At 44.4% G+C, this 27,992-nt stretch overlaps 2 protein-coding genes across 2 annotated transcripts in view; both read left to right on the top strand.

Moving 5' to 3' along the window:
* LOC119406149 (synaptotagmin-15) overlaps positions 1 to 5,855 on the top strand; it is a 323,761-nt gene extending 317,906 nt beyond the window's left edge. Inside the window, exon 10 of the mRNA XM_037672960.2 lies at positions 1,193 to 5,855. The gene's annotated coding sequence lies outside the window, so the exon portion shown is untranslated. The remainder of the gene's footprint in view (positions 1 to 1,192) is intronic.
* Positions 5,856 to 15,047: 9,192 nt separating this feature from the next.
* Positions 15,048 to 27,992, top strand: part of LOC119406117 (synaptopodin-2) — a 128,566-nt gene continuing 115,621 nt past the window's right edge. Inside the window, exon 1 of the mRNA XM_037672958.2 lies at positions 15,048 to 15,370. Within this exon, the coding sequence (XP_037528886.1) occupies positions 15,113 to 15,370 (258 nt within the window). The 5' untranslated portion in view covers positions 15,048 to 15,112. The remainder of the gene's footprint in view (positions 15,371 to 27,992) is intronic.

Below are 27,992 nucleotides of genomic sequence, written 5' to 3'. Positions count from 1 at the left end.
TTGTTGCTAAAACGTGAACGCTCCTCCTGCATTTGAAGTCCTGTCTGGCGGTACATTCCCGCAAGTATACGTCAGGTGTTCAGTCTGACCACGCAGTCATTTCGCTTTGTTCGACGTTTCATCAACTTCTGTTGAACGTGACAAATCAACGCAACGGCTCTATAAAAGGTATCGCAGATCCGAGTTTTGTAGCGTGCGAACTCAATGTTGGGTGCACGATCATTTTTTGCATTCCACCCCTATCGAAGTACGGTCGCGGGGACTTGTAATTAAAGTGGCGACTGTTTCTCTTAAGATCAGAACGCTATTACTACTCACCCACTGCGGCGCGTCCGTTTGACATTTTGGCTGTCTGTGCGCAACACATTGAAAACCATGCCATGCTGTGTTACGGCACCTGAAGTGCATTAGGAAAAGTAACTTTATACGCTTCAAAGAAATGCTGCAGCGGGAATAAATCGAGCGTAACATACTTTGTTCTAGAGCAACGTACGTATTTACTTATTATTTAACCCTTTGTATCCCGTATGCACATATGTGGACAAAACATATCAGTGAAGTGGGATCAGGCTAGCCAACGCATTGCCTCAAAAATTGATTTGAAATGTTGGCATTACTTCAGCATTTAGTAAAACAACAGCTACAAGAAGGTTGTTGTGTAATGCTGTGTTAATCTTCTGTGATAACAATAATACAGCAGTTGAGTGGTATGATGCGATCTAAATCCATGTTGCTACGGGTAAAATGCACGATATTTTTCAAGGAATATGCGCATTCGTTTTCCAAGAATCTTCTCGAATATGGTATTTATAATGCTTAAAACGGATATAGGCTGATAGCTCGAAGGATCAGAGCGATCGCCATTTTATATACCGGCACAACTTTGGCGTTTTTTAATCAGGATGGGTACCTTGATGTGCGCAAGCAATGGTTGAATACGTGACATAGGATGAGACCCAAGGTATGGATATTATCTTTTACTAACCGAGCTGAAATGCCATCTAGGCCACCGGCTTTATTGGTGTCTATATTGGCAACAGGGTCAGCTGCATAATTGAGCTGCATAAGCTCAATATTCAAGATCAAAGTACCAACTAGGTTAGCGTATTTGTTATAGAATATTTAAAAGTCCTGATGTCGCTTAAATGGGCTCCATGCAGCCATCTTACTCTGCTGTTTATCTTTTTTACAGATGCTGTCACGCGCCAGAGAGGCCCTACTGGATGCGTGCTGAAGCAGCGCTCTCATGTAGTGCCATCTGAATTTGTTTGTGACCTGCTTTCAGTGTAACAACATGGTGCTGTGCGGTCCCTTCTTAACCTCTTCTAGTATTCCGTCGTATGTGTGGGTTGTCTGTTTAAAGGTGGTCTGTAGTACAGGAGAAAGAACCAGCCAGTATTGTTCTGTGTTATCGCGAAAGCTCCATTCCTCTATGTGCGCGCACATTCCCGACAACCACATTCCATAGCGTGAAGCACGCCTCACACGTCCTCTGCGTATTGGGGCGTTCTTACAACGCCAGTGCAATATGACTGTCAGAATATTAACAGAACATGCTATGACAATTGCCATATATTGTGTTACAACAGATTTTGATTGCTTCTAAAGGTATTCAAGAGTCCCAAAATCTACACAGACACACAGTATTTTTGGGGGGTATAGCACCTCGACATATCTTTTCGTGCCTATGATAACTACGAAATGTGGTGGAGAATGTTGAGGTTCCGACAGAAAAAAGTAACATAGTAATGTCAGAAGCGAAAGCGATGTTTTGGTGATCTTCGAGGCTATACATACAATACGAAATTGTAGTCAGATAGGCAAACGAGCGTTCACTATCAGCATATTTTTCTACAGCTGCTTGTTGAGGCTCTGACTTCGTACGAAGTCCTTCTTGCTGCCTCTGCAGTTGCTGCTCTTGCTGCTCTTGCTACCCCTTAACTAACTCTTGTAAGTATACTGCTGTGTCAATTCGTTACGCAACGCCTTCGAAAAGGATTTGTCAGACTTCTCTTCAAACGTCGACAACCGCATCTCACGAGCCTAAGTGGTGCTTACAATCGGACGCAATCTTGAGATAATCTCTAAGTTGAATGGCTGCAACAGGTGCTCACGATTAAAAAAAAAAAGAAACATGTTGTCACTTGCTCAAACAAATGAGCTAGGACACTACTTGATTTATTCACTCCACAAACAGTTATTTTTGTGCGTGTGTATGTAATCATAGCGTGACAATGGTACATTTCAACGACCTTCGTGCAGCTTCTGTAATGACAGAAGAAATATTTAAGTTACCATCAGACACAAAAGCATTTTTTTTTACAAAGCACGATTTACACTCGACGGTATCAATCCTGCCATCGATATCGCCGCGTTAAGAAAGCACGTTGAAAAACGCGAAGATCTGCCGAAAACAGTACTGACATTAAATAACGTTTCGGCTGCCATATACAGGAGTGTTCGAACGAATCGGCGTCGGCCACTCGTGGTAGCGAACGTAATATCAGCGGAAGCACTTCGACAATGAGAAGCACTTTTTTCGAAAGAAGGAAATAATTTTGTTGTGGTTGGTGAGAGCATATGTGCGTACATGTCTCACATGAACAAAACCGGCAAACGGCGGTGCACGTGAGCGATCTGGTGAGAAACAAAGACCGCGCGGCTGACTTGGCTTGGCACGCTTTCCCCTTTATTTTTGGCATTCGCGCACACCACCTGTTACCTGGCAAGTATGGTCGATCATCCTGGACGCCGCGAACACAAAGGAAACTTGCCTCTTTGCGACGTGCCAATTTGATGAAAAAATAAGCAGCAAGGTTTCGCTCTAATTCAACGTGCAAGCAGCGGGGGCGTGTGTTTTCAAGGAAAAGACCGAACAAACAGAAAAAAAATCTACGGATGACAGTAATAAGGCTGGCAGATGTGTACACTTCTGGAGTGGTGTATCTAGATTATATACGTATTTCTGAATGTGTATACGCACAAGGACAATGATTGCATCAAATATTATGCAGAAATTACTATCTGTGCTTAGATAGAGTATTAGGTTGTTTGCATAATTTGCGTTACTGCTCTTATGGATGCCCCCTCGGGCTGTTTGCTAAGGTCACAATTAAAAAGATGCTGATTACTCGAATTTCGACTCCCACCAGGCTCCATTTCATACATAATGGGATACGCTGTGATGACCAGCAAGACTTCCTGCATAGCTGCTTTCGCACGATGACGTAGTTCGCTGTTTTTCACGAGCTATTACGTCGGATTGATTTTTTTTTCATTTAGGCTGAATAATACACGGCAAAATATCTACACCTTAAAAACGAACAAACTGTGTTATACCACTTTTAATATGTTGTTTTAGATTATTCTGGCGTGTCATTATTTTTTCTTAGCGTTTCTGTTTTTTCTTGTATCAGACCTTGACGTGCTGGTTCGCGCATCGTTCACACGAACACGTGTGACCGCGAAACCTGCGTAACTTCGACGGCGGTGCACGCAAAGCATGAAATTGAGTATAGTAAGGTTCGAAATTCGACGCCTAATTTCTGTGTAGCACGGCCAGTGAAGATGGCGAGGTGATTGCGAGTGATACTTTATGCCAGCAAAAATGATCAAGCTGTAATACGCCTCAATTAAGTTCAACCAGCTCGTGTGCAAGAGCATCCAGAGGTCCGTTTTATCGGCACAGTATTGTCTTTAGCTGAGCAGCTGCAATATTAAGGAGTACGCATCTCCCGCTATGTAGCGTCTGATTTCTTTTTTTTTTTGTTAGCAGAGAATTCGCGACACCTACAGTTCTTGTTTTATAGACACGGGCGATCTCGTTCGGGTATCTTTACTGTCTCATCTTTGCAAAAGCGACGTCACTTCCACGACTTTCTACGTCCGTGAGATACTACTGCTTCTGGGAGAAAAGTAAAAATTACAATCGCTTGGCGACGATCCAAGAAGCGCCGACCCCTTCAGCCTTCTCACTGTTATGAAACGAATGCAGCGCCGGTAAGAGCGCGCCAACGAAGAAGTAGGGCGGGAAGATAAGGGAGCGCGCGCGGACGATAGAGTCACCGGAGCAGAGGCAGAGAGAAATATTCTTTGGGCGCTTATTCTTTGGAACATATCATGCAGCGCATTAAGGAGTGTCTGATAAGAGAGTGCCGACAGTGACATCTATTCTGCTGAGGCGTTCCACTAAGCACAGGGGCGTCGGCAAGGGAGCGCGACACTTTTCCCGGTATATGCCTGGCAGCGATAGCGACGGCGCATTGTTCACGTCAACTGTTCATCGCAATTTCTCTTCGCGAACATCTGGCCTCTCTAGTCGTTCAAACAATATGCATGAATTCAATTCCGTGGTTAATAATATGATTAATGAGAAAAGACTAGCTATCAACTGATATGACATGACAAATTTATAAAACACTTCCATTCAGGTTACGCATAAATATATTTTATTTTATTTGCTCTCACTTATTCAACTGAGAGCAGGCTGACTGTCCGAGCTTGCAGAGCATTAGAAAGGCGGTGGTGCCTTACTTTGGTCGCAAATACAACCCCTTTTCATTCAACTTGAAAGCTTTCTTTCCAAGTAAATACGATTAAATTTTTCTTTTGGAGGTTCTTCCTACACTCTCGTATATACATATATTCTGGTGTGCACATTCTTGCTAGCCTCAAAAGCATAAAGAAGCTCTAGACGCGCCACAGCGTGGACGCGTGTATCTCCATGCTGCTAGGTGTCAGCAGCCAATACAGTGCCAGAGAAAGCCTTGTGCCTCTCTTGTCCCGTGCATCTGTAAACCTGTCACCGCCAGGTGTTATTATTGGGTGGCATTTCGCCTCATGTTAAAAGTAACAATATCTTGCAACACTGCAATGTGATCAGTCGTGACCAAATTCAGCCTTCGTTTCGTCTCCCATAATTCAACGCTACAAAGTTAACTTCTGTAGGTGGGTTTGTTTCAGTGAGTCGCATTTCAGCCTAAAGTTTCAAGAGCTTAAAATTTTCAAAACACTGGCGAGTAGACTGGCGAATAAGCTGCTTCAGTTAGCATTTATAGTCATCTTGCAAGTGGTTTCGTGTGTTCTATTACTGCGCATGTACGGTAGCTTTGAGCAATAGCTATTTTATCTGATTAGTCATCACGGGCATCCTTGTATTGTGCGTACTTGTATCCATGAACCCCCTCCAACAAAATACCATATACAGATTTTCTGACTATCTTGTTGGACACTTAGGCGTATTCTTTCTGAGACTACGACAGTGCCGTACAAAATTGAGAGAATAAACTCGTGTAATAAAACTGTTGCCTCTTATCGTGCAAAAGGCTTCCAATTAAAATATAGGAACCAGTATAACAGATACATATTTTTGTGATCGTTGTGATGCCAGCACTGATTGACCTCCAAGCAACCAAAAGGCCGGAGTAAGGTTGTGCTCACTGTAAAAAGCGTGAAAGGTGTGCCTCAGAAAAAACCAGTGCACCTTGGATGATTGCCTCTCAGCTTGCGTGCAGGAACGGTGGGAGGATAAGTGAGGGGCGAAGTGTGCGGCAAATTAGCAGCTAGGCATTGCATAATGAACATTTATATAACGAGATCTTCCTCCGGCCTCTGACCTTGCTTGCAGGCGACTGCTTTCCAACCTTTGCGCACTAATGCACTGCGATGTAGCACAAAGTATCACCAGTGAAATGTAAATATTTAAGATGTTTAACATTACTGCTACCGATTTATGCTGTGGACACTGTTTTGGCTCGTTATATTGAAAACTGCATCTGCACTTTCGGAAATAACTCTTCATATTACCTCAATGCCTTGTATTATCGCCCATCCAAATAAAAGCAATGAAAGGAAAACTTCTGTGGCTGTCAAATTGTTTTCCTGAACTTTTGCTTTCTTTCTCTCTCTTTTTTTGTCTTTTTCTCCGGCGTTTTTCCTCGTCTTGGCGCCAAAGCTTCATTTTGTGTCGTAGGGAAAACGCTTAAATAATTCTACGCACTTGAGTTAACTTGATGGAACCTGGTGTTGGTTTCCGCGTGAGTAAGAATGGCAGCTTTCATCCTTGTTCGCCTTCGGCGTGCCTGTACAGAATAGTGCGCGCATTCTACAGACGCAAGAATGAATGCTCCCTCCACCCGTCAGAACACGCCAGAAAATCGTGTACATTTATCGGCGTGCATCGTACCAAGCCTTTGAGCAACTTCATTGTCGTCACGATAACAGGTAAGGCAAGTGATTTTGCACTTTTGCTGGTACGACGTCGATATGCGAGCGTTTATGAGAACTTCGCTTCTTAAGAAAGCTGGGGAGGGGTGAAAAGACCACTAAGTTTGTTCTCGTAAGCGTTCATGTTGTGAGTAAATGTTTAATTGAATACTTATATATATATATATATATATATATATATATATATATATATATATATATATATATATATATATATATAATATATGCTAAGCTGCATAACTGGGAATAGTAAGTTCGCTTCAAGTCATGTTTTCCCGTCATTTTCGTCATCAAACTTCCAGCGATTAACTATAAAATGAGGTACGCTAATTAAGACACGCACAGACGATTTAGCGGTGGTGCTCGGCTCGCTTCCCTTGCCTGTGTAATCATAATTCGCGCCCTTCCTATGAAACCTATGTTTAACCGAACAATCAAAAAGAAGTATACTTCTACAAACTCTCAGGCCTAGTCCCCGTATCGACATTGCCGCAATGGAATCTACTGGAATTAACTAAACGGCGCTTATACACCATGGACACGTCTGAGCATTTACCAGGTTTTGTATATACTCGACAAGAAGAAACGTTAATGAGTCGCGTGTGAGTAGAGGTCTTTCTTTTATGAACGTCTGGTCGTTTCTAATTAGAATGACGGACAGTTTAAGGCCTAGAATAAAGCTTTTTTAGAAGAGGAGATCGTAGGGCTGGCCTCGTGCGTCTGCGATGTGCAAAACCACAAAAGCGCAGTTGCGATTGCTGATACGCACAAGCACATATGGCCACTTCGACACCTTGCCCGGGTACCTTCGCACCATCTGGCATCTTTACCTGCACAAAGACCGCATACAACATTCAGCCGCATTATTGCTGACCATAGTACTTTTTTGCCATCGAACTATACGCCTGCAGCAAGACCATCCTCACCTATATGGTGCCTACATCGACCCGAAGTGCGCCTTACCATACCTGGAATTACGACGAAAAGAAGAATGTCATCGGTTGCCCTTAAACAGGCTGCACTACTGTATTTACATGAGGTGTACATCACTCACACCCATATTTACACTGATGGTTCAGTTATGACTGCAAGCTCAACCGCCGCCGTAATAATTCCTGCAAGAGCTACCACAATACAGCTCAAAATGTATCACGCAACCTCAACTACAGCTGCTGAACTAGTAGCGCTCCGTGCTACTCTTCAATTTGTCATGGAGCAGTCACCTACTTCGTGGTCTATCTTCTGCGATAGCAAAGCAGCCCTCCAAAGTCTACCCTCTGCTTTGCGTCATGGCTCACATGAGCAGCTCGTCGGGGAAATTAGGCAAATCCACCATGCAGCAATAGAAAAAGGGCACCAAGTAATATTCCAGTGGCTGCCTAGTCACTGTGGAATTACGGGAAATGACCAAGCGGACGCAGCTGCCCGATCCGCTCACGACGGTGTCAGCAGTATCACCATTCCCCTCTCAAGATCGGACGCCGCAAAAGAGCTTCGTGTGCTAGCTCGTCGTATAACGTTGAACTTGTGGAAATCATCGACATTTACAAGTGCACGGCTGCATACCTTGGACCCTGATCTTCAATTACGCATCCCGTCCAGCTTATCACGACGTGACTCCACCTTGCTGGTCCGTCTATGGCTGGGAGTGGCCTTCTCAAATGCATATTCCTTTATTATTGGAATGGCGGAGAGCCCGTCATGTGAAGTCTGCGGGTGCAGCGAAACAGTCGCGCACCTTCTTTGTGAGTGCACTCGCTTCAATTCCGAAAGAGCGGCCCTCTCAGCCGCACTAGGCCAGCTGGACAACCGCCCTCTCACGGAGAAGAAAATCCTAGGGCCCTGGCCTACCCGGTCTTCAGCACGAGCCGCTCTGAAGGCGTTGTTGCGGTTTCTCCAAGCAACCAGACTAAATGTCAAACTGTGACTGATGGAAGAAAATGACTGATGGAAGAAAAATGACTGATGTTGCTGTGTAGTACTTGGACTGCTGTTATGACTTCGTTTTGTTTGTTTGTTTTTTATTGTTGTTGTAGTATTTTGTCGCGTGCTGTCGTCACAAACTCTTCTTCTTCTTCTCTTTCATTCTTTTACATCCCCTTTCCCCTCCCCACGTGCAGGGTAGCAAACCGGAGACTGCTTCTGGTTAACCTCCCTGTCTTTCCTTTCTCCCTCTTCTCTCTCTCTTTTCAATGATGTGAACGATTAGAAGGCTATTGCATGTGTGGCCGGGCATACTGCCAGCGTCTCATCTTTCAGTCCCGGCCCTTCCCCGAGGCAAAGTATCAATCGGGCGCAGCCTAGTTAACATCACCACTTTATCACCTTTTTACAACCTACTTGCCCATACGCCCGTTTAACCGGTTTAACGGCGTCGTGTTGGTCGCAGTAACACGATGCCGTGTAGAAGAAAAGTTTAAAAAGCTTCTGGCCCATAGCTTTCTTGCCTCGAGGCAAGGCGTCAATTACGCCATTTTTGCGTGGAAAACATCGCCTGTTCCAGCAAACACAGTGTCGTGAAGTTGACAGTAGGCTTCTTCCCTGCGTTCACACCGAAGCCCAGGCAGCGAAAACATTTGCGATCTTCATGGGCAGCCCTTACGCAGCGCTGGCACATTTATCACGGCGCCCACGCGGCGCGTCCGCGTGCCGGCCTGCTTCTCCCTGAACAGACGTCGGCGTCGTTTACAACCGCGCAGTAGAAGAACCAGCGGTCCGAGCAGCGCCGCAAAGCCGTCCGGATCTCGGGCCGCTAAATTTAGGCGAGCCGAACAGGAAAAGTAACGCCCGCCGGCCCCATTCCCTGTCGCGCGCAGTTTTCTCTGGCCGCAAACTGTGTACTCCCGAAGCGGCCGGGCTCGCCTCGCCGCAGTCGGACCGTCCTACGCCTGCCTCGCCTGCTGCGACACTCCAAACCCCCCTCGCTCATCGACGTCCTCTTGCTGCCCTGAAGGGGAAACGCCGAAGACACAACTTCTGCACGGATTTACCGAGCGCATATATAACAATTAATGCAGTAAAATGTAGGCCAGTGTCATGGGTATGTGCAGTCTAAAAGGCGAGTCAACAACGCTTGACATTGAGTACGAACACGTATTCTTAAGCACATTAGTGCACCATGTGGCTTGTTCTTCTATGTCATTCCAGAGGGAATCTATAGCACCTGCCTATCCTTTTTTTTTTCTATGTCAACGATTGTCGACTCGCTCTAACTTCGCTTACGCCACCTTTCTCTGGTTTAGTACCATCTTGTTCTTACATGGTGTCCTTTGTTTTGTTAACCTTGTTTTAGACAGCTCTGCCATCGATACTGGCCCACATTTATTACTGTCCCATCTCCGGAAGCGGCCCATATCTTTTGCTGAGTAATTGACGCTTCATGTCCTGGTCTCAGGCGCACGCGGTTCGAGCGAACACGATTGGGTCTACTTTCGATCCGTTTACGCATATCACACATTATTTCGGTTCCGTACGCAGCTCTAAGCCATCATAGTTCTCGTTCCAAGCTTCGATTTCACACCTTTGTTTGACCCACGCGCACTAGAAGAACTTATTCGCCTTATTTTACGAAAGTGATACTTTACGAGAGTGGAGGCCAGATATCCAGATCGCACGAATCCTAAATCGACCTCGCGTTGCGAAGAAAAGACCTCGTCGTCAGAAAACAACTTAACGGCGTAATCCAAGTACTTTCAGCCACCTTTCAAACCAACGAACTAGTTAAGTCTGAGAGCTTAATCGGCTTTCTCAAAAACCCATCTCAACTAACCAAGTGATACTTTGCGGATTTCAACTATCGGTTGTTCGAATAGATGCTGAGCACGCTCGTCTGACGCAGGCGTAAAAATGTAATGGCCCGTTTTGCTCAGTCACGGCTCGATCATTCTATTATTCACCTGTACGAGATATCCAGTAACATACTTCTAGCTTTTGCGCAGCTTCTCCTCCTTTCCCTCGCGTAAACACCACAGCGAAATTCCACTCATCATGGAAGCCCCCATAAGAATGTATATCAACTTTGCGTCATTGTTGCGGACCGTGGAACAAGAAGTTGCATAGTAGCGGAAGCGGTGTGCTCTATTCAGTCCAAGGGCAGAAACGTCGGCTTCAAAAAATACCTCCGTTTTCCAGTTAAGAATAATCAATATCCTAGCGTTTTTTTGTTGTTTTATTTTACAATTGGTGGTCTTCTGCAGGCAACGTAAGGAAAGAATTAGGGCGTGCGTGTGCGTATGTGCGCGCGTGCAGCCTCGCTTCAATCTGAAAGCGTTTATGCGTTTGAACTCTAGTTTTAATTTATTTTGCTTTTATCTCTGTACCGAGGGCGAATGCGTTCAGATAATAAATTGACTCCGTTTTTCTAGCCTAATCAAATTCAGTTAGAAAAATTCAGTCTGTGACATCGCATCACCCACCATTTGGTTCTTTTTAACATTTTTTTTTCAATATTCCTTGTTTTAGTTGCTTTTATAACAGGCAGCGCTTTAGGCCATGTTTAAGCGAAACACAACAGTGGTACGAATCTGCTTGAACTTCTCTACTTGATCCACTGTCAAAATATATCCGTGTTATTGTATAGATGCATCAGCAATGGCAAAGAAGAACGCCCACCGAGAGAGGGATCAGCTATGGAATCTTTCGCCTCAAGACCTCTTTCTCCGCTCCATAGACCCTGACTTAAAAACAAGACTTCCGCATCACCTTCCTCGTCACCTTGAGACGCTCTATCATCGTCTTCGCCTCAACGCAGCATTCACCAATAGCTACATGTGCCGCCTTGGTTTGACCACTGACCCATACTGTGATAACTGTGGTGCTCTAGAAACAATAGAAAATATTTTATTAGATTGCCAGGCATACTGAGATGAAAGAACTTGTCTCGAAAGTAGAATATGCTCAACTTCCCAAGCACCGCTAGATCTCAGGAATATACTCGGACCTACGTCTTCTCCTTCTCAGCAACGTAAAATTTTAAAATTTCTGTTCCGATTCCTCGAGGACATTCACCGAATTTATAAACTGTAATTTAACTTACATCAGCATCATTACGTTGTGACATGTACATACCACGATCATATTATCTTCTTTTTTTTTCTCCTCCTTTTCTGCCCTCCTCCTCCTAGGGCCTTTCTGTCCTCACTCCCCTCCCCTATACAGAGTAGCATGTAGGCGCCTTTAGGTACGCCAGCAGAATTCTGTTTTTCATTAAAGAGCTTTCTCTCTCTCTCTAACCTCGCATTCTATAGAGCAAATGAGGAATAGCAAAGCCATTTAAGATTCATGTATACACGTGGCAGGGTATACGCTTGCAGCAAGACAGACACTCGGCTTTTGGTAACCTGAACCCCATCGTTCATGCTTCAAAAGTGGCCGGAGGAGGGAGCCACCCTGAGGCTTTACTGTTTCGAACACTGTTTTAGATGCGAAGCATCTTATGGCGGAGTTCAAACCGGTGGTGGTGGTGGTGGTGTGCGGCGTGACCACCCTTACTGCGCATGCGCGAACCCTTTCCACACACCTCCTCTCCCACTTCCCGCTCTCTCCTTCGCCTCGCCCACTTTCTCCCTCTCCACTTCCCCTCTGAAACGCGGGCTCGACATGCCGAAACGCTGCTTCGCATCGCCTCGTGGTCCCCTTTAGCGGAGATGGTGTGATTTTTTGTCTGCATTTAAGTCTGGGCCTCTTCCTGCGAGAACCTCTTGTCTACATGCGTCTACTTACGCACACCAAATATTGTAAGTCAGTGTCTACTTTTATTTATTTATTTATTTATTTATTTATTTATTTATTTATTTATTTATTTATTTATTTATTTATTTTCTTTGCCACACACGCAGTATTCTTTGGCTTGGTGAAGATCGACCGGGAAGAGAGGACAATGAGAGCACGAAGTCGATCTGATATTAGATTCAAATAATTGCCGGAAACCTTGTTTACTTTAGGGGTTTAAGTTCCAAATTGATTATTCTAAAGAAAAGATGTTTGTATATTTGCAAGCTTCCGTTTTCATATCAAGGTAAGTTCACAAGCACTTTTTTCCCCTCTCTCTGCTCGATTGGAGCGCACGAGAAAGGCGCCATTCTTTGGAAATTATCTGTCAGCACTTGCTCACTCGAAAGGTTACCATGGTGTTCAAATATCACTCGATTTCCGGGAATGATCTTTCTGTTATTACGGTTTCCTTTCTATTGTTCAATGTACGACGAGGTCTTCATATGAGTTGCATTGATTGGTTTAATTTCGGCCTTCTGGAAATGCAAGACTATTCTTTCGGTGCTTCTCTTCAAGCCCTGTGGCTTCAAGCATTCGTTATTTTCAAGTGAAAACGCGGTTGCTCGCACAACTGGTATATAGCCATTATAAAATCCAAAGTTCACTTATACAGAACTGATGTAGTATAAAAAAGTGATGCGTTACATTTTGAGCTACACAGTAATCTGCGCTCGTTCTGTCGATATCAGGCCACGGAGCAAGCTATGCCCCACCATGTTATCAGTTGTTGTGAAACATATCCACCGAATTTAAGAAAGCATTCATTTTTGGTACCCGTTCTTATAAAACAAACTGTGTGGCAGTAAAGTGACTTTCGTTTTATGAGCCTGCCGTATAAAGGAAATACCAGAAGCCCACTCCGGTAGATGGCATTTCATAATGGCAAGGTAGACGTACAATGGGTGCTTGTGCTTTTTCTTGTTTTTTTTTCTTTATCCTTATTTTTTCCGTGTTATTTTTATCTCATTGTATTGCTGGTTAAAGAGAAGCGACCACCGTCCCTATGGCGTGGCTAAGTGTCAGTTATTTGCCCAAAATGAAAAGCGACCACTGACAAAGGGTGAGTCATTCCCTGCACATTTGTGCAGCAGCAAAAAGAAATGAAAGAAGGAAAGACAAGAAGAATATACCGTTGACACTTCGAGTCTTCGAGTCTTGTCAGACTCGAAGGCTTTCTAGGAGCACAGTGCTCGTTGGCCGGTGTCCCTCCAGGATCGCCTAAAATGCTCCAGGCTCTGAACATTGCGTGGTGTAGACGGCACTGCGCTCCTTCCGCCGAGAGCTCCCTTGGCCTTTGGCTGTCTGTCAATCTTGCAGGCTGGCTGTGAACGCTTCAGTCTTCCTGTTCCACAAAAAGCGGTGCGCGTGCGTGGGAAACATAAAAACCTAAGGACGGGAGCATGTGGAATGCAAAAATACAGTCTGAGAGGAAGCGAAGAGCCTTGACGACTATTTCAGTGAAGCACCGTCTTCCCCCGCTTCAATACCTACATTGTAGCCCTGTGAAACGAGACGAGGAGCTCCTGAGCGGGACATATGATGTGTTCGGTTAAGTTACGTATACCCACAAATATTGCAATGGTTTTGACCGCGAACAGTAACCCGTGGGTAGGCGATACATTTTCCATGTAATTCGTTTTGGCGTAGGGAAAATAAATATGGGTCAGTATTGCATCCCCTTGACTTGTTTTCACGTTCGCGTATTATTTTCGTCGTCCTCTTCCCATAACATGATCAAAGCCTGATTGGTGAGGTATCGCTGATACCCTGTGTTATGAGAGAGCGGTAAGCAAAATATGAATGGGGATACAGACTTAGAGCAAGGTATTCCACCATGTTGTAGACGTAAAGGCCCGGTATTAAATTTTCCGCAAACAGCGTCAATCACTCAAAGCATAGAATGTTTTTCGCCAACGCCCTTGATGAATTTAACACTTGATCGCACTGAATTGTCTATTCAGCAGCTTTCCTCATTGACCGGTTCCCAACTTTTAATATCTAATGTATTGTAATGAAGATTTCACTGCACCGTGTGAAAACGGAGCGAGAAAAGAGAATCCAAATGTACATGAAATTTTATTATACGAATCAAGTTTAATAAAGGAGGATCAACAGAACAAGTTCATAACTAAGCTTCTTCCTTTAAAACACTACTTTATTTCATCCATCTTTCAGACGATATACTGCGCACAGGTATACACAATTTTCTAATAGTTTCGCTGCACCCTGACGGTTGACGGCATAGGGTGAGGTAAATGCAAGTGGCTAGGGAATGGCATACAGCTAGAAACACGGAGAGAGAAGGCCTAGGTTATATTAGTCAATATAAATTTCCACGTTTTTTGAAGTGCCTGGAAACATATAGCTGGTCTCTTGTGGTGCAGCCGACATAGACACTACGTTTAAACATTTTTGTTCATTAAATATTTTATTTTTTATTAAGTGCGATAAAATAAACAATACAATGGAAAGTGTGTTTGAACAAATTATCTATTAAGAGACAGTTTCAAAAGTACATGGGAGGAGGAGGATACAACTTGATTGACGCCATGAAATGGGTCAGGTGAGGGGGGGGATGGGTGCAGGAAAAAGTCCAATTGGTATGCATAGAAATCTACAGATTGATGATGAAACTCCATGTAAAAGTACATGGAGTTTCATCATCAATCTGTAGATTTCTATGCATACCAATTGGACTCAAAGTGCTCTATCCGTCTTTGTAAATACTAGCGCATACGCAAGTTCCCTTAGTTCCGTTTACCGACCTGCGTCGGCAATCACGCGTTGTTTAGATTTGTCATGATCGCTAAACGACTCCTGTGACAAACATGTTCGTTTGGTAAGAGAAAGGTGGCAATGAACTCAAAAATGTGTACCCTTGCGACGCGGATTTCAGAAACTATGGCGGGACAAGTAGTCTACTATAGGAATGACGCCGGCATTGCCCAATCGGATGCTACAGATAGCAGTATAACGTTGCTTCGTGTCGCGTGCGAGCGTGCACGAGAGCGCGACACGCCCCTCGGTGCACTCGGCAGCCGCCGGGTCCACCTTGAGCCACCGCCAACGCGGCCCGGACTCCGTCGGGTGGTGGGAGATCGCGGCACTAAAAATAATGTCCGGAGGGGCAACCTCGTCGCTCGCAGCAGCCACCACCCGGCGGCCCGCTTGCCCTGCCAAGCCGGGCGAAGAAAAGAAACGCTCTTCCGGGCCCTCGGCGAGCTGGGCTCCCCATTTCGAGCGAACCGACTGGACGCCCAAGCAGTGCGTAATGGCGGGGAGTGCGATAACAGTCCGCCTGGCCGGAGGCAGCCCCTGGGGTTTCCGGCTGCAAGGGGGAAGAGGCACTGGGCAGCCCCTGACCATCACCAAGGTGAGATGAGCATCGGCACGTGGCACCGACAGCGATGCGTACGCGCCGGCCGCCGCCTCCATGGCTTACCAGGGCGACCCCGCATGCACTCCGGCCGCTCCTGACGCAGTGCCCGTACCAGGCCCGCGTTCTGCGCAGGGCACCTGCGACGGGAGCTGCTGGTGTGCCGTCAGGCGCAACGCTGTCGAATGACACCGCCGATAATTTGTGCCTTTAGCGGTGCCCGCTGTCTGTACAGTAAACAAGCAGGAATCTAGGGCTTGCCGGAACAATCTCTGCATGCCACGTTTTGCACCCAGCAACTGTGTCGCAGTCACGTCATCGAGGGACAAAACGACGCAAGAGTAAATATCCAGTGTTTTGAAGAAAAATCTGGTTAAATACTTTTGCGTGTTTGTCCTCTATCGAATATCCCTGCTATATATCCCGTGGTCTTTCTCGTGCATCCGCCCTCGCTTATTCCGCGTGATTTTATGCGGAAAGAAGCACCAGTGAGGTTTGTGCCGACAGAGTGTTTATTTGGAGAACCAGTCCTTGATTTTATCTTAGCCATGTGGTTGAAGTTTTACTGAAGTGAAAGTTGAAGGAGGAGACAGCAAGTGAAATATAGCTATAAAGTACCTGTTGCAAACACTGCATCGGTAATCAGTTTAGTCTGGTTTCGAGTCGTTTTTTCTTCAGCATTTTAATAGTCTTTCGGCGCATTTCGTCGCATTACTAGCATTCAGAAGGAAAGCATGCAGCGTTTTCTTTCCATTGTCTTCTCACGAGGTGCCGCTGAAAGATTAAAATAGTCCTATGATATACATACGCGCTAATTTTCTGTTAATCAGCATCACTGCGGTGTGTTTTACCCGGATTCAGCGAAATGTTCTGGCTCTTCATGTAACAGCCACTGGCGTTGACGTAAGCAAGTGTGGTCAAATAAAACAGGAGGGGCCGGGACCAAAACAATCATTCGTGTAATTCGTCATCTGCATATGCGCTCCATGAAAACCAGCGCAGTGCTAAATACTAACCTATGTTCATCGATGGTTTACTATGGTAACTGAAACGCCGGAAAGTCAACATTTTTTTTATATTTCCATCTTTGATTGCCCTGTAAAACGTATACAACTCCCTTAATCCCTGCTTCGGCTGTCTTCTTTATGTAAGTCGAAGTCTGTGCGAGCAATGTCCGTGTGATTACTTGTTTGCTTGCCTTCTGAAGGTATATTAACACAGAGTTTCTCAGTGTGAATTCGCCAGTAAACAACAGCGTGAATTCATTGTCTCTCCAACACACAAGATACGACCCGTGAGCCTTTGCCACTAGGTTCAAGTAGCCTCTGATACGACGCTTGATTTATTGATTTATAGTATGTTTACTTATTGTGATATCGCAAATGTGTGTTCTTTGCGTTTGCGAGTATGAAAAGAAGCATTTGAACTTACACCAATGTCTTCAAATATATATTCAAGAATTCGCTTCAGACACAGCCAAATCTATACGCCTGACGAAAGTATAGACAATGTTTACTTTTCGTAGCTTTTACAAAATAACTCCCTCGCAATAAAGATAAAAAACGTACACCGACGCTTCAACAGGAACACCCGTGCACTTGACAAACGTAAATACATAACTACGTGCATATAGGTGACTGAATCTGGGTCGTCGTGCTCGTTGTCTGCGCATTCCAACACCGTGGATTAAAATGATAGATTCCTACCGGAGTTGCAAACATTCCCATTCTTTGTAATGGACAAGGCATCGCCAATGACAATTTTGGTCGACGTATGTACGTACATTTTCTGGCAGGCGTGAAACCAAATCGCGCGGCGTAGAGGCGCACTATATAGCGCGAAAGATGAGGTCTACCGCGTACCCAAAGGGGTCGCGATCTCTCGGTGCGTCGTCCACATGGCACGGAGCCGAGATGCGTTAGTGAGAGAGCATCGCCCACGCGCGCCAGCCGTAATAACGATCTTGATCTGGCGCCACTCACTAAAACGAGCCGTAAAGAGGACGACGCTCATCTCAGTGTCGTGTTCTGCTCGGAATAGTTCAGCCCTGGGAATGTCCTGGAAAACCTCGTTAGTGGTCGATGAAGCCAGCGAATGTCACGCGTGTAACCTCGGCATCCAGGCGTTCTGCTTTCCATAAACTAGCATAATCATTTTAATGCTACCTGCTACCTGGGGCGTGCATCTTCGCGCTTCGATACGTGCGGCATGCACCGTGAAACCTAACGACGTTGCTTGGAACGGCCGCGTAAATTGCGCCTTAACCTGTGTTGACCAACCACCGCGAGAACCGAAATTTGTACGTCATGCGTGTTAACAGCATCGACATAATGTAATATTATTTACTGAACTAAAAAAAAAACATCGTGTCACCCAGTGGTGTCAATGGACTGTCATTTTGAAATGCATCGAGAGGGCCATGTGTCTATTAATAATAATAATAATAATAATAATAATAATAATAATAATAATAATAATAATAATAATAATAATAATCAATCAATCATTTATTTAACGTGCCCAGGAACAACCGTGAGGTCTTTGTGCAGGCGCACGCAAAAAAAAATCAATAAAAATAAACAATACAAAACAGTCTTCAGAAATAAAAAGAGCAAAAACACGCAGACAAAGAGAAATGAACACAAAAGGGGAGGAGTAAAATAAGACAATATGAGAAATATTGAAGGGGAATAAAAAATTAGATTGCACATATACAACTATGCGGAAAGACGGAGAATGGAAGACTTTGTACATTGTGCCATACTATGTCAAAACAGTGCAAAGCTCGGATAAAAACAATGATTGTGGACTATGAAAAACGTCAAGATCAAGAAAGTTAATATTATAAAGACTTTGTATACTGTGAACGGTAGAGTGTTGGAAGAAGCAGGCGGGTACATGAAACGGTGTGTTCTCTCTGGTTAACTTACGCGGAATTCAAAAATTAACACAATTGAGAAGTATAGGGCAGGATATGATACCGTGGACTAGCTTGTAGAGAAATAAGAGATCAGAACGATTTCGTCGGCAGTGAAGTGATGGCAGTGATAATAATTCAGCAGTATTTGAACGAGATCGAGAGTCATTTTTAGCAAAGCGATGGTTATATATGCTGAGGAATTTTTTCTGGACTCGTTCAATGGTGTTACCGCTGGATTGAGCAATGCCATTCCATATCACGGACGCATACTCAAGTTGCGGAAGACATATTGCCGTGTACAACTTATGTAGGGCCATGGGAGACCTGAATTCTCGAGATATTCTACAAACACATCCGAGAGAACGAAGGCCCCGCATAGCAGCACGCTTAACGTGAGAAGAAAAGTTTAACGCGCTGTCAACAACAACACCAAGATCACTGATTTCATAAACCTTGCATAACGGCACAGAATTGACAAAGTATTGAAATGACACGCTAGATGTTTTGCGAGTGATAGACATGAATTTTGTCTTTGAGGTATTTAGAGAAAGGTTACTGCCGTTGCACCATTCGGAAAAAGAACACAAATCTGACTGCAGCAAGCGACAGTCGTTAACTGAATGAATTTCCTTAAATATCTTGATGTCATCGGCATACAAGAGGAAAGAAGAATTACGAATGGCAAAAGAAACATCATTAACGTAAATTAAAAATAGGAGTGGGCCTAATACCGACCCTTGAGGGACCCCACTAGTCACTTTATACAAAGAAGAGGTTTGGCCATTTACGGCAACATAACAAGATCTATTGAGCAGATAGCTGTGCAAGAGATTCACAATCGACAAGTCAACGTCAAAGTTCGCAAGTTTAACCATAATCAGTGTGTGGCTGACTACGTCAAAAGCCTTGCTCAGGTCACAGTAGATTACGTCCACCTGTCCTCTCTGAGAAATAGGTGTGGAGATCTGCGTCATGAAACTAGCAAGATTTGTGGTAGTTGAGCGGCCAGCAAGAAAACCATGTTGATTTGGAATCAATGAGTTTTTCACACTAAAAGACAATATTTTGTGAAGAGCCAGTTCGAAGATCTTTGATGTGGCACATAGTAGAGAAATCGGGCGATAATTAGAAACATCTGTCTTAGAGCCCGACTTAAATACTGGGAAAACACGAGCAGTTTTCCACATGCTAGGAAATGTGGAAGTGTCCAGGCAGTTATTAAATATCGTAGTCAGTACTGGGACAAATATAGTACCATATGCTTTTAGTATGGCGAAGGGGATGCCATCTGGGCCACATGATAAGGATGGTTTTAAGCGCTTAATGCATTCGCTGATAAGATTTTCATCCAGCGACAAAGCACTGGATGAGCTAACTGCCTTGGGCTGTTGTCTGATATCAGTGCTGGAGTCTGAGGCCTTATAAACGGATGAGAAATGTGTGGCAAAACAGTCAGCGACGGCATGCACTTCTACCCCATTTGAGTCTAGTAGTCTGAAGGACTCTCCGCTTTTGCTAGACCGTTTACGTACATACTTCCAAAACTCAGCCGGCCTGTCAGAGGCGCTTTTTTCTAAGAATTCAATGTACGAACTATGATCCCGTTTATATAGGCGTTTAGGGAGAGTTCGAAAAAAGCTGAACTCTTCCTTCCACTCGCTGGATGGAGAACATTTAGATTTCCTGTGTGCGTGATCTTTATGCTTCAGTGCACTGATAAGTTCAGATGAGAGCCAGTGGGGATATTTACGTTGTTTAGGTGTATACTGGGGAATAAAATTAAGCATGCTGCTCAGTACAAGCTCCGTAAACCGATCAACCTGGTCATCAACATTAGGTTTGTCAGTAACCTGTGACCACTCAACGGTGGACAAGTGATGATAGAGGCCCGTGTAATCACCTCGCTTGAACGCAAATCTTGGAGATTTGTTTACGTAACTGCTGTAGCTCGTTGTTTCGGCTGATGCAGATAATCTTACGTTAAGTGGTGGGTGGAATTTGTCCGGACGTACAAGAGAGATGTTGGAGCGGGAAACTTCAAGGGGTTGATCGTTTGACACACACAGGTCTAAGACGTTGCCACTGGAATTGACGACTGAATTATGTTGCACTAGGGAATTAAAGGCCAGTAAGTCCAAGAGCAGGCTGCACTTTTTCTCTGTGAAATGATTGTAATGAGAAAAGGTAAGCGTGCTCCAGTCAATTCCAGGTGCATTGAAATCCCCAAGAACAATAATTCTGTGCCCACTATGAGAAGATATCACAAGTTCAACAGAAGACATGACATCGTGAAACGAGGCAGGGGAAATGCTGGGCGGTAAATAGAAGCATCCAATCAACAATTTTTCACGGCGCTCAAGGTTGATTTCTAGCCAGATCGATTCTTCGATAGTTTCTAGGTCTTTCCGTCTAACGGATTTCAGTGAATTGTCAATGGCAATCAGCACGCCACCGCCTTTCTGTTTGGTTTCACTGAAATCTCGGTCACGGCGGAAGGTGGTGTAGGTCGGGGGAAAAAAGTCCGATGAGGGAATTTCAGTGCCGAGCCAGGTTTCAGAAATAGCGATAATAGGAAAAGAAGACGAAAGAACATTAGAGAAAAACTCTCGTGTCTTGGTACGCAGACCCCGAGCATTTTGGTAGAATATGTCTACGTTACACGGCACTTTCGATTCCAGGCACTAGCTCAGAGGGATGAAGCATGTCATTGCGCAGCTCCCCACGAAATGGCTTGAAGAGGCATCCGAGGGGCCACATCGAAGGGTCATTCAGGCGTTGTAACGTGTCCTCGTCAACTTCGATATAGAATGAAGAATATGACTGGAATCTTGTTTGAAGTCGCCGGCAGGAAATGGGAGACATATCGAATGAAGCAATATGTTTTTTGATGTCAGCAGCAGTGGTGTCCGGGCTCAGCTTCGTAACAAAAATGGCCTTTGGCCGTTGTGGCCGTTGTGGCCGCTGAGCTACAGATATAGTGGATGTCTTCAATGCTCCAAACGAGGCGGGTTTCTTCTTTCTTACACCCTCAGTTACCGCTGCAGAAGAGGCTGTCGCAGGCATCACACTGCCACGCTCGGACGTGTCTACGTCACCTGGCGGCGAATTCGAAGATGAAAGAATTTTGGACAGAGGTTGTTCAGAGTACGCAGGTTGCTTGGAGGTCACAGATTGGCCAACGGTCACCTGCTCTGGAGGGATCACAGGTGCCTTCACTGACACGGCGGCCGTGCGGCGCGTCAGCTCTTCACGCAGGAAGCGGACCTCTGCACGAAGGGAGGCGACCACACGGGCTTGTTGTTCAACACCGCGGGAATGATCCTTACGGAGGCGCTCGTTTTCTTCGCGTAGTTGGGATACCTCGTCGCTGAGGAACGAGATTCCCTCCAACGCGTCGAGGAGGAGGCGGCGCAGCCCGGCGAGGTCACCACCCGGAGGGGCACACGTGGAGAGGGAACCGGTTTGAGAGCTGCAGTGCTCATCGCTGCACGCCGCTGAGTTGTCTTCGTTAGGCTTACCAGAAGAACTGCTCAGATCACATAAATTGCAGCAAAATGAGCGCGATCCAGACTTCAGAAGTTGCAGCTCTTTATCAGGCCAGGTTACACACTTCGCATGAACACGTTTAGAACAACTTTCACAGCGGAAAAACTGCTGCTTACCGAAAAACGGGCAGGAGCATAGCAAGCATGCATAATAATAATAATAATAATAATAATAATAATAATAATAATAATAATAATAATAATAATAATAATAATAATAATAATAACAATAATAATAATAATAATCAATCAATCAATGATTTATTTAACGTGCCCAGGAACAACCCTAAGGTCTTTGTGCTGGCGCACGCAAAAAAAAAAACAATAAAAATAAACAATACAATACAGACAGTTTTCAGAAATAAAAAGAGCAAAAACACGTAGACAAAGAGAAATGAACACGAAAGGGGAGGAGTAAAATAAGACAATACGAGAAATATTGACGGGGCATAAACAATTTGATTGCATATATACAACTATGTGGAAAGACTGAGAAGGGAAGACTTTGTACATTGTGCCACACTATGTCAAAACAGTGCAAAGCTCGGATAAAAACAATGATTGTGGGCTATGAAAAACGTCAAGATCAAGAAAATTAACATTATAGAGACTTTGTATTCTGTGAACGGTAGAGTGTTGGAAGAAGCAGGCGGGTACATGAAACGGTCTGTTCTCTCTGGTTAACTTACGCGGAATTCGAAAATTTACACAATTGAGAAGTACAGGGCAGGATATGATACCGTGGACTAGCTTGTAAAGAAATAAGAGATCACAGCGATCTCGTCGGCAGTGAAGTGATGGCAGTGATAATAATTCAGCAGTATTTGAACGAGATCCAGAGTCATTTTTAGCAAAGCGATGGTTATATATGCTGAGGAATTTTTTCTGGACTCGTTCAATGGTGTTACCGCTGGATTGAGCAATGCCATTCCATATCACGGACGCATACTCAAGTTGCGGAAGACATATTGCCGTGTACAATTTGTGTAGGGCCATGGGAGACCTGAATTCTCGAGATATTCTACAAACACACCCGAGAGAACGAAGGCCCCGCATAGCAGCACGCTTAACGTGAGAAGAAAAGTTTAACGCGCTGTCAACAACAACACCAAGATCACTGATTTCATAAACCTTGCATAACGGCACAGAATTGACAGAGTATTGAAATGACACGCTAGATGTTTTGCGGGTGATAGACATGAATTTTGTCTTCGAGGTATTCAGAGAAAGGTTATTACCGTCGCACCATTCGGAAAAAGAGCGCAAGTCTGACTGCAGCAAGCGACAGTCGTTAACTGAATGAATTTCCTTAAAAATCTTGATGTCATCGGCATACAAGAGGAAAGAAGAATTACGAATGGCAAAAGAAACATCATTAACGTAAATTAAAAATAGGAGTGGGCCTAATACCGACCCTTGAGGGACCCCACTAGTCACTTTATACAAAGAAGACGTTTGGCCATTTACGGCAACATAACAATATCTATTGAGCAGATAGCTCTGCAGGAGATTCACAACTGACAAGTCAACATCAAAGTGCGCAAGTTTAACCATAATCAGCGTGTGGCTGACAACGTCAAAAGCCTTGCTCAGGTCACAGTAAATTACGTCAACCGGTCCTCTCTGAGAAATAGGTGTGGAGATCTGCGTCATGAAACTAGCAAGATTTGTGGTAGTTGAGCGGCCAGCGAGATAACCATGTTGATTAGGAATCAATTTGTTTTTCACACTAAAAGACAATATGTCGTGAAGAGCCAGCTCGAAGATCTTTGATGTGGCACATAGTAGAGAAATCGGGCGATAATTAGAAGCATCTGTTTTAGAGCCCGACTTAAATACTGGAAAAACACGAGCAGTTTTCCACATGCTTGGAAATGTGGAAGTGTCCAGGCAGTTATTAAATATCGTAGTTAGTACTGGGACAAATATACTACCACAAGCTTTTAGTATGGCGGAGGGGATGCCATCTGGCCCACATGATAAGGATGGTTTTAAGCGCTTAATGCATTCGCAGATAAGATTTTCATCCAGCGACAAAGCACTGGATGAGCTAACCGCCTTGGGCTGTTGTCTGATATCAGTGCTAGAGTCTGAGGCCTTACAAACGGATGAGAAATGCGTGGCAATACAGTCAGCGACGGCATGCACTTCTACCCCATTTGAGTCCAGTAGTCTGAAGGACTCTCCGCTTTTGCTGGACCGTTTACGTACATACTCCAAAACTCAGCCGGCCTGTCAGAGGCGCTTTTTTCTAAGAATTCAATATGCGAACTATGATCCCGTTTATATAGGCGTTTAGAGAGAGTTCGAAGGAAGCTGAACTCTTCCTTCCACTCGCTGGATGGAGAACATTTAGATTTCCTGTGTGCGTGATCTTTATGCTTCAGTGCACTGATAAGTTCAGATGAGAACCAGTGGGGATATTTACGTTGTTTAGGTGTATATTGGGGAATAAAATTACGCATGCTGCTCAGTACAAGCTCCGTAAACCGATCAACCTGCTCATCAACATTTGGTTTGTCAGTAACCTGTGACCACTCAACGGTAGACAAGTGATGATAGAGGCCCGTGTAATCACCTCGCTTGAGGGCAAATCTCGGAGATTTGTTTACGTAACTGCTGAAGCTCGTTGTTTCGGCTGATGCGGATAATCTTACGTTAAGTGGTGGGTGGAATTTGTCCGGACGTACAAGAGAGATGTCGGAGCGGGAAACTTCAAGGGGTTGATCGTTTGACACACACAGGTCTAAGACGTTGCCACTGGAATTGACGACTGAGTTATGTTGCAGTAGGGAATTAAACGCCAGAAAGTCCAAGAGCAGGCTGCACTTTTTCTCTATGAAATGATTGTAATGAGAAAAAGTAAGCGTGCTCCAGTCAATTCCAGGTGCATTGAAATCCCCAAGAACAATAATTCTGTGCCCACTATGAGAAGATACCACAAGTTCAATGGAAGCCATGACATCATGAAACGAGGCAGGGGACATGCTGGGCGGTAAATAGAAACATCCAATCAACAATTTTTCACGGCGCTCAAGGTTGATTTCTAGCCAGATCGATTCTTCGATAGTTTCTAGGTCTTTCCGTCTAACGGATTTCAGTGAATTGTCAATGGCAATCAGCACGCCACCGCCTTTCTGTTTGGTTTCACTGAAATCTCGGTCACGGCGGAAGGTGGTGTAGGTCGGGGGAAAAAAGTCCGATGAGGGAATTTCAGTGCCGAGCCAGGTTTCAGAAATAGCGATAATAGGAAAAGAAGACGAAAGAACATTTGAGAAAAACTCTCGTGTCTTGGTACGTAGACCACGAGCATTTTGGTAGAATATGTCTACGTTACACGGCACTTTCGATTCCAGTCACTTGCTCAGAGGGATGAAGCATGTCATCGCGCAGCTCCCCACGAAATGGATTGAAGAGGCATCCGAGGGGCCACATCGAAGGGTCATTCAGGCGTTGTAGTGTTTCCTTGTCGACTTCGATGTAGAACGAAGAATAGGACTGAAATTTGGTTTGAAGTCGCCGGCAGGAGATGGGAGACAGATCGAATGAAGCAATATGTTTTTTGATGTCAGCAACACTGGTGTCCGGGCTCAGCTTGGTAACAAAAATGGCCTTTGGCCGTTGTGGCTGTTGTGGCCGTTGAGCTACAGATATATTCGATGTTGTCATAGCTCCAAAAGAGGCGGGTTTCTTCTTTCTTTCCCCCTCAGTCACCGCTGCATAAGAGGCTGTCGCAGGCATCACACTGCCACGCTCGGACGTGTCTACGTCAGCTGGCGGCGAATCCGAAGATGAAAGAGTTTTGGAGAGAGGTGGTTTAGAGCAGGCAGCTTGCTCGGAAGTCACTGATCGCTCAACGATCACATGCGCTAGGGGGATCACAGGTCCCTTCACTGCCACTCCGGCCGTGCGGCGCGTCAGCTCCTCACGCAGGAAGCGGACCTCTGCACGAAGGGAGGCGACCACGCGGGCTTGTTGTTCAACACCGCGGGAGTGATCCTTACGGAGGCGCTCGTTGTCTTCGCGTAGTTGGGATACCTCGTCGCTGAGGAACGAGATTCCCTCCAAAGCGTCGAGGAGAAGGCGGCGCAGCCCGGCGAGATCGCCATGCGGAGGGGTGCACGTGGAGAGGGAACCGGTTTGAGAGCTGCAATGCTCATCGATGCACGCCGCCGAGTTGTCTTCGCTAGGCTTACCATAATAATAATAATAATAATAATAATAATAATAATAATAATAATAATAATAATAATAATAATAATAATAATAATAATAATAATAATAATAATAATATTATTATTATTATTATTATTATTATTATTATTATTATTATTATTATTATTATTATTATTATTATTATTATTATTATTATTATTATTATTATTATTATTATTATTATTATTATTATTATTAACGCGATCGCGGTAAAGAACTCGTTCCGCAGAAATTCCGGTGTCGGCGTCGGCGTCGTTGGTTGTGAGCGATAAATCATCTTGTCCATGACCGAAAAATCGAAAAAGATGCAAATAAAATAAGTAATAAAAAATTTAAGGTTGGAGTGAGAATCGAACCCAGGCTGTCTGCGTGGCACGCAGGTGTTCTACCACCGAGCCACTCTATATTTTTTTCTTTATTGCCTTGCATACCAAGACTATATACATACTCACAAAAAAAGGGTAGAGCTATACAATTACAAAGTGAAAATGTGTGCCGTTTTCTTGAAGTCCTGAAAGGGCAGGAGCATGCACCAGAGTGGATTTCACGAGTGGAATTATTGTTGCGCATGCCAAAGTTTTGATTGTAGTCACCGAGCCACTCTATTGCTACAGACTGTACTGAAATTAACTTTAATGCTTCACAAACATACGCGTCCTGTGTACAGGTGTCGCAGTACGAGATGTAATATCGCAGTAAAACGGAGTACAAGCGTATATTGCCATCGGGCTTCACACCATGTGAACTGCATAACGAGTTGGTGGTTTAAAGCCGGCCACCCATTACAAAAGGCACACACATTACTGCGCATATTCCCTTACGAACACGTAGTGGGTGCATCGCGCTTCGAAAAAGTATCGCGCACGTAATTGCTGCTGGTTTAACGCATGTCACCAATTACAAAGGGCATACACATGAGTGCGCGCATTCTCTTACACACACGTATTGAATAGACTGTTCTCATAAAAGTGCTGTAGAAGAGGGCGGGTACCTTTACCTTTACTATAGGACCGACTGATTATGCGTGTGCAGTGTCATGTGCTATCTTTCTATCTTTCTCTCTCTTTCCTTTCCATCTTTTCTCCCCCACCCTGTCCCCATGTGTAGGGTAGCAAACCGGTTGTCCTATACTGGTTAACCTCCCTGCCTTTCCTTTTCTATTATTTCTTCTCTCTATGTCGAGTGTGTGTGTGTGCGTGTGTAAGACCGGACGACGGAACATATTGACCAGCGAAATACAGCATGATGAGGATGGGGCCGCATATCGCTATCGCGTTCAACTCTTAAAAACGAAGCTTAAGCGTCCCCCAATTATTATTATTATTATTATTATTATTATTATTATTATTATATTATTATTATTATTATTATTATTATTATTATTATTATTATTATTATTATTATTATTATTATTATTATTATTATTATTATTATTAGTGGTCACAGGTTACTGACAAACGAAATGTTGATGACCAGGTTGATCAATTTACGGAGCTTGTACTGAGCAGCATGCGTAATTTTATTCCCCAATATACACCTAAACAACGTAAATATCCCCACTGGTTCTCATCTGAACTTATCAGTGCACTGAAGCATAAAGATCACGCACACAGGAAATCTAAATGTTCTCCATCCAGCGAGTGGAAGGAAGAGTTCAGCTTCTTTCGAACTCTCTCTAAACGCCTATATAAACGGGATCAGAGTTCATATATTGAATTCTTAGAAAAAAGCGCCTCTGACAGGCCGGCTGAGTTTTGGAAGTATGTACGTAAACGGTCTAGCAAACGCGGAGAGTCCTTCAGACTGCTGGACTTAAATGGCGTAGAAGTGCATGCCGTCGCTCACTGTTTTGCCACGCATTTCTCATCCGTTTATAAGGCCTCAGACTCTAGCACTGATATCAGACAACAGCCCAAGGCAGTTAGCTCATCCAGTGCTT

The sequence above is a fragment of the Rhipicephalus sanguineus genome, chromosome 1 (assembly GCF_013339695.2).
Source record: "Rhipicephalus sanguineus isolate Rsan-2018 chromosome 1, BIME_Rsan_1.4, whole genome shotgun sequence".
NCBI lineage: Eukaryota > Metazoa > Arthropoda > Arachnida > Ixodida > Ixodidae > Rhipicephalus > Rhipicephalus sanguineus.
Note: the sequence above shows the minus strand (reverse complement) of the source record. Positions and strands in the feature narration are given on the sequence as shown.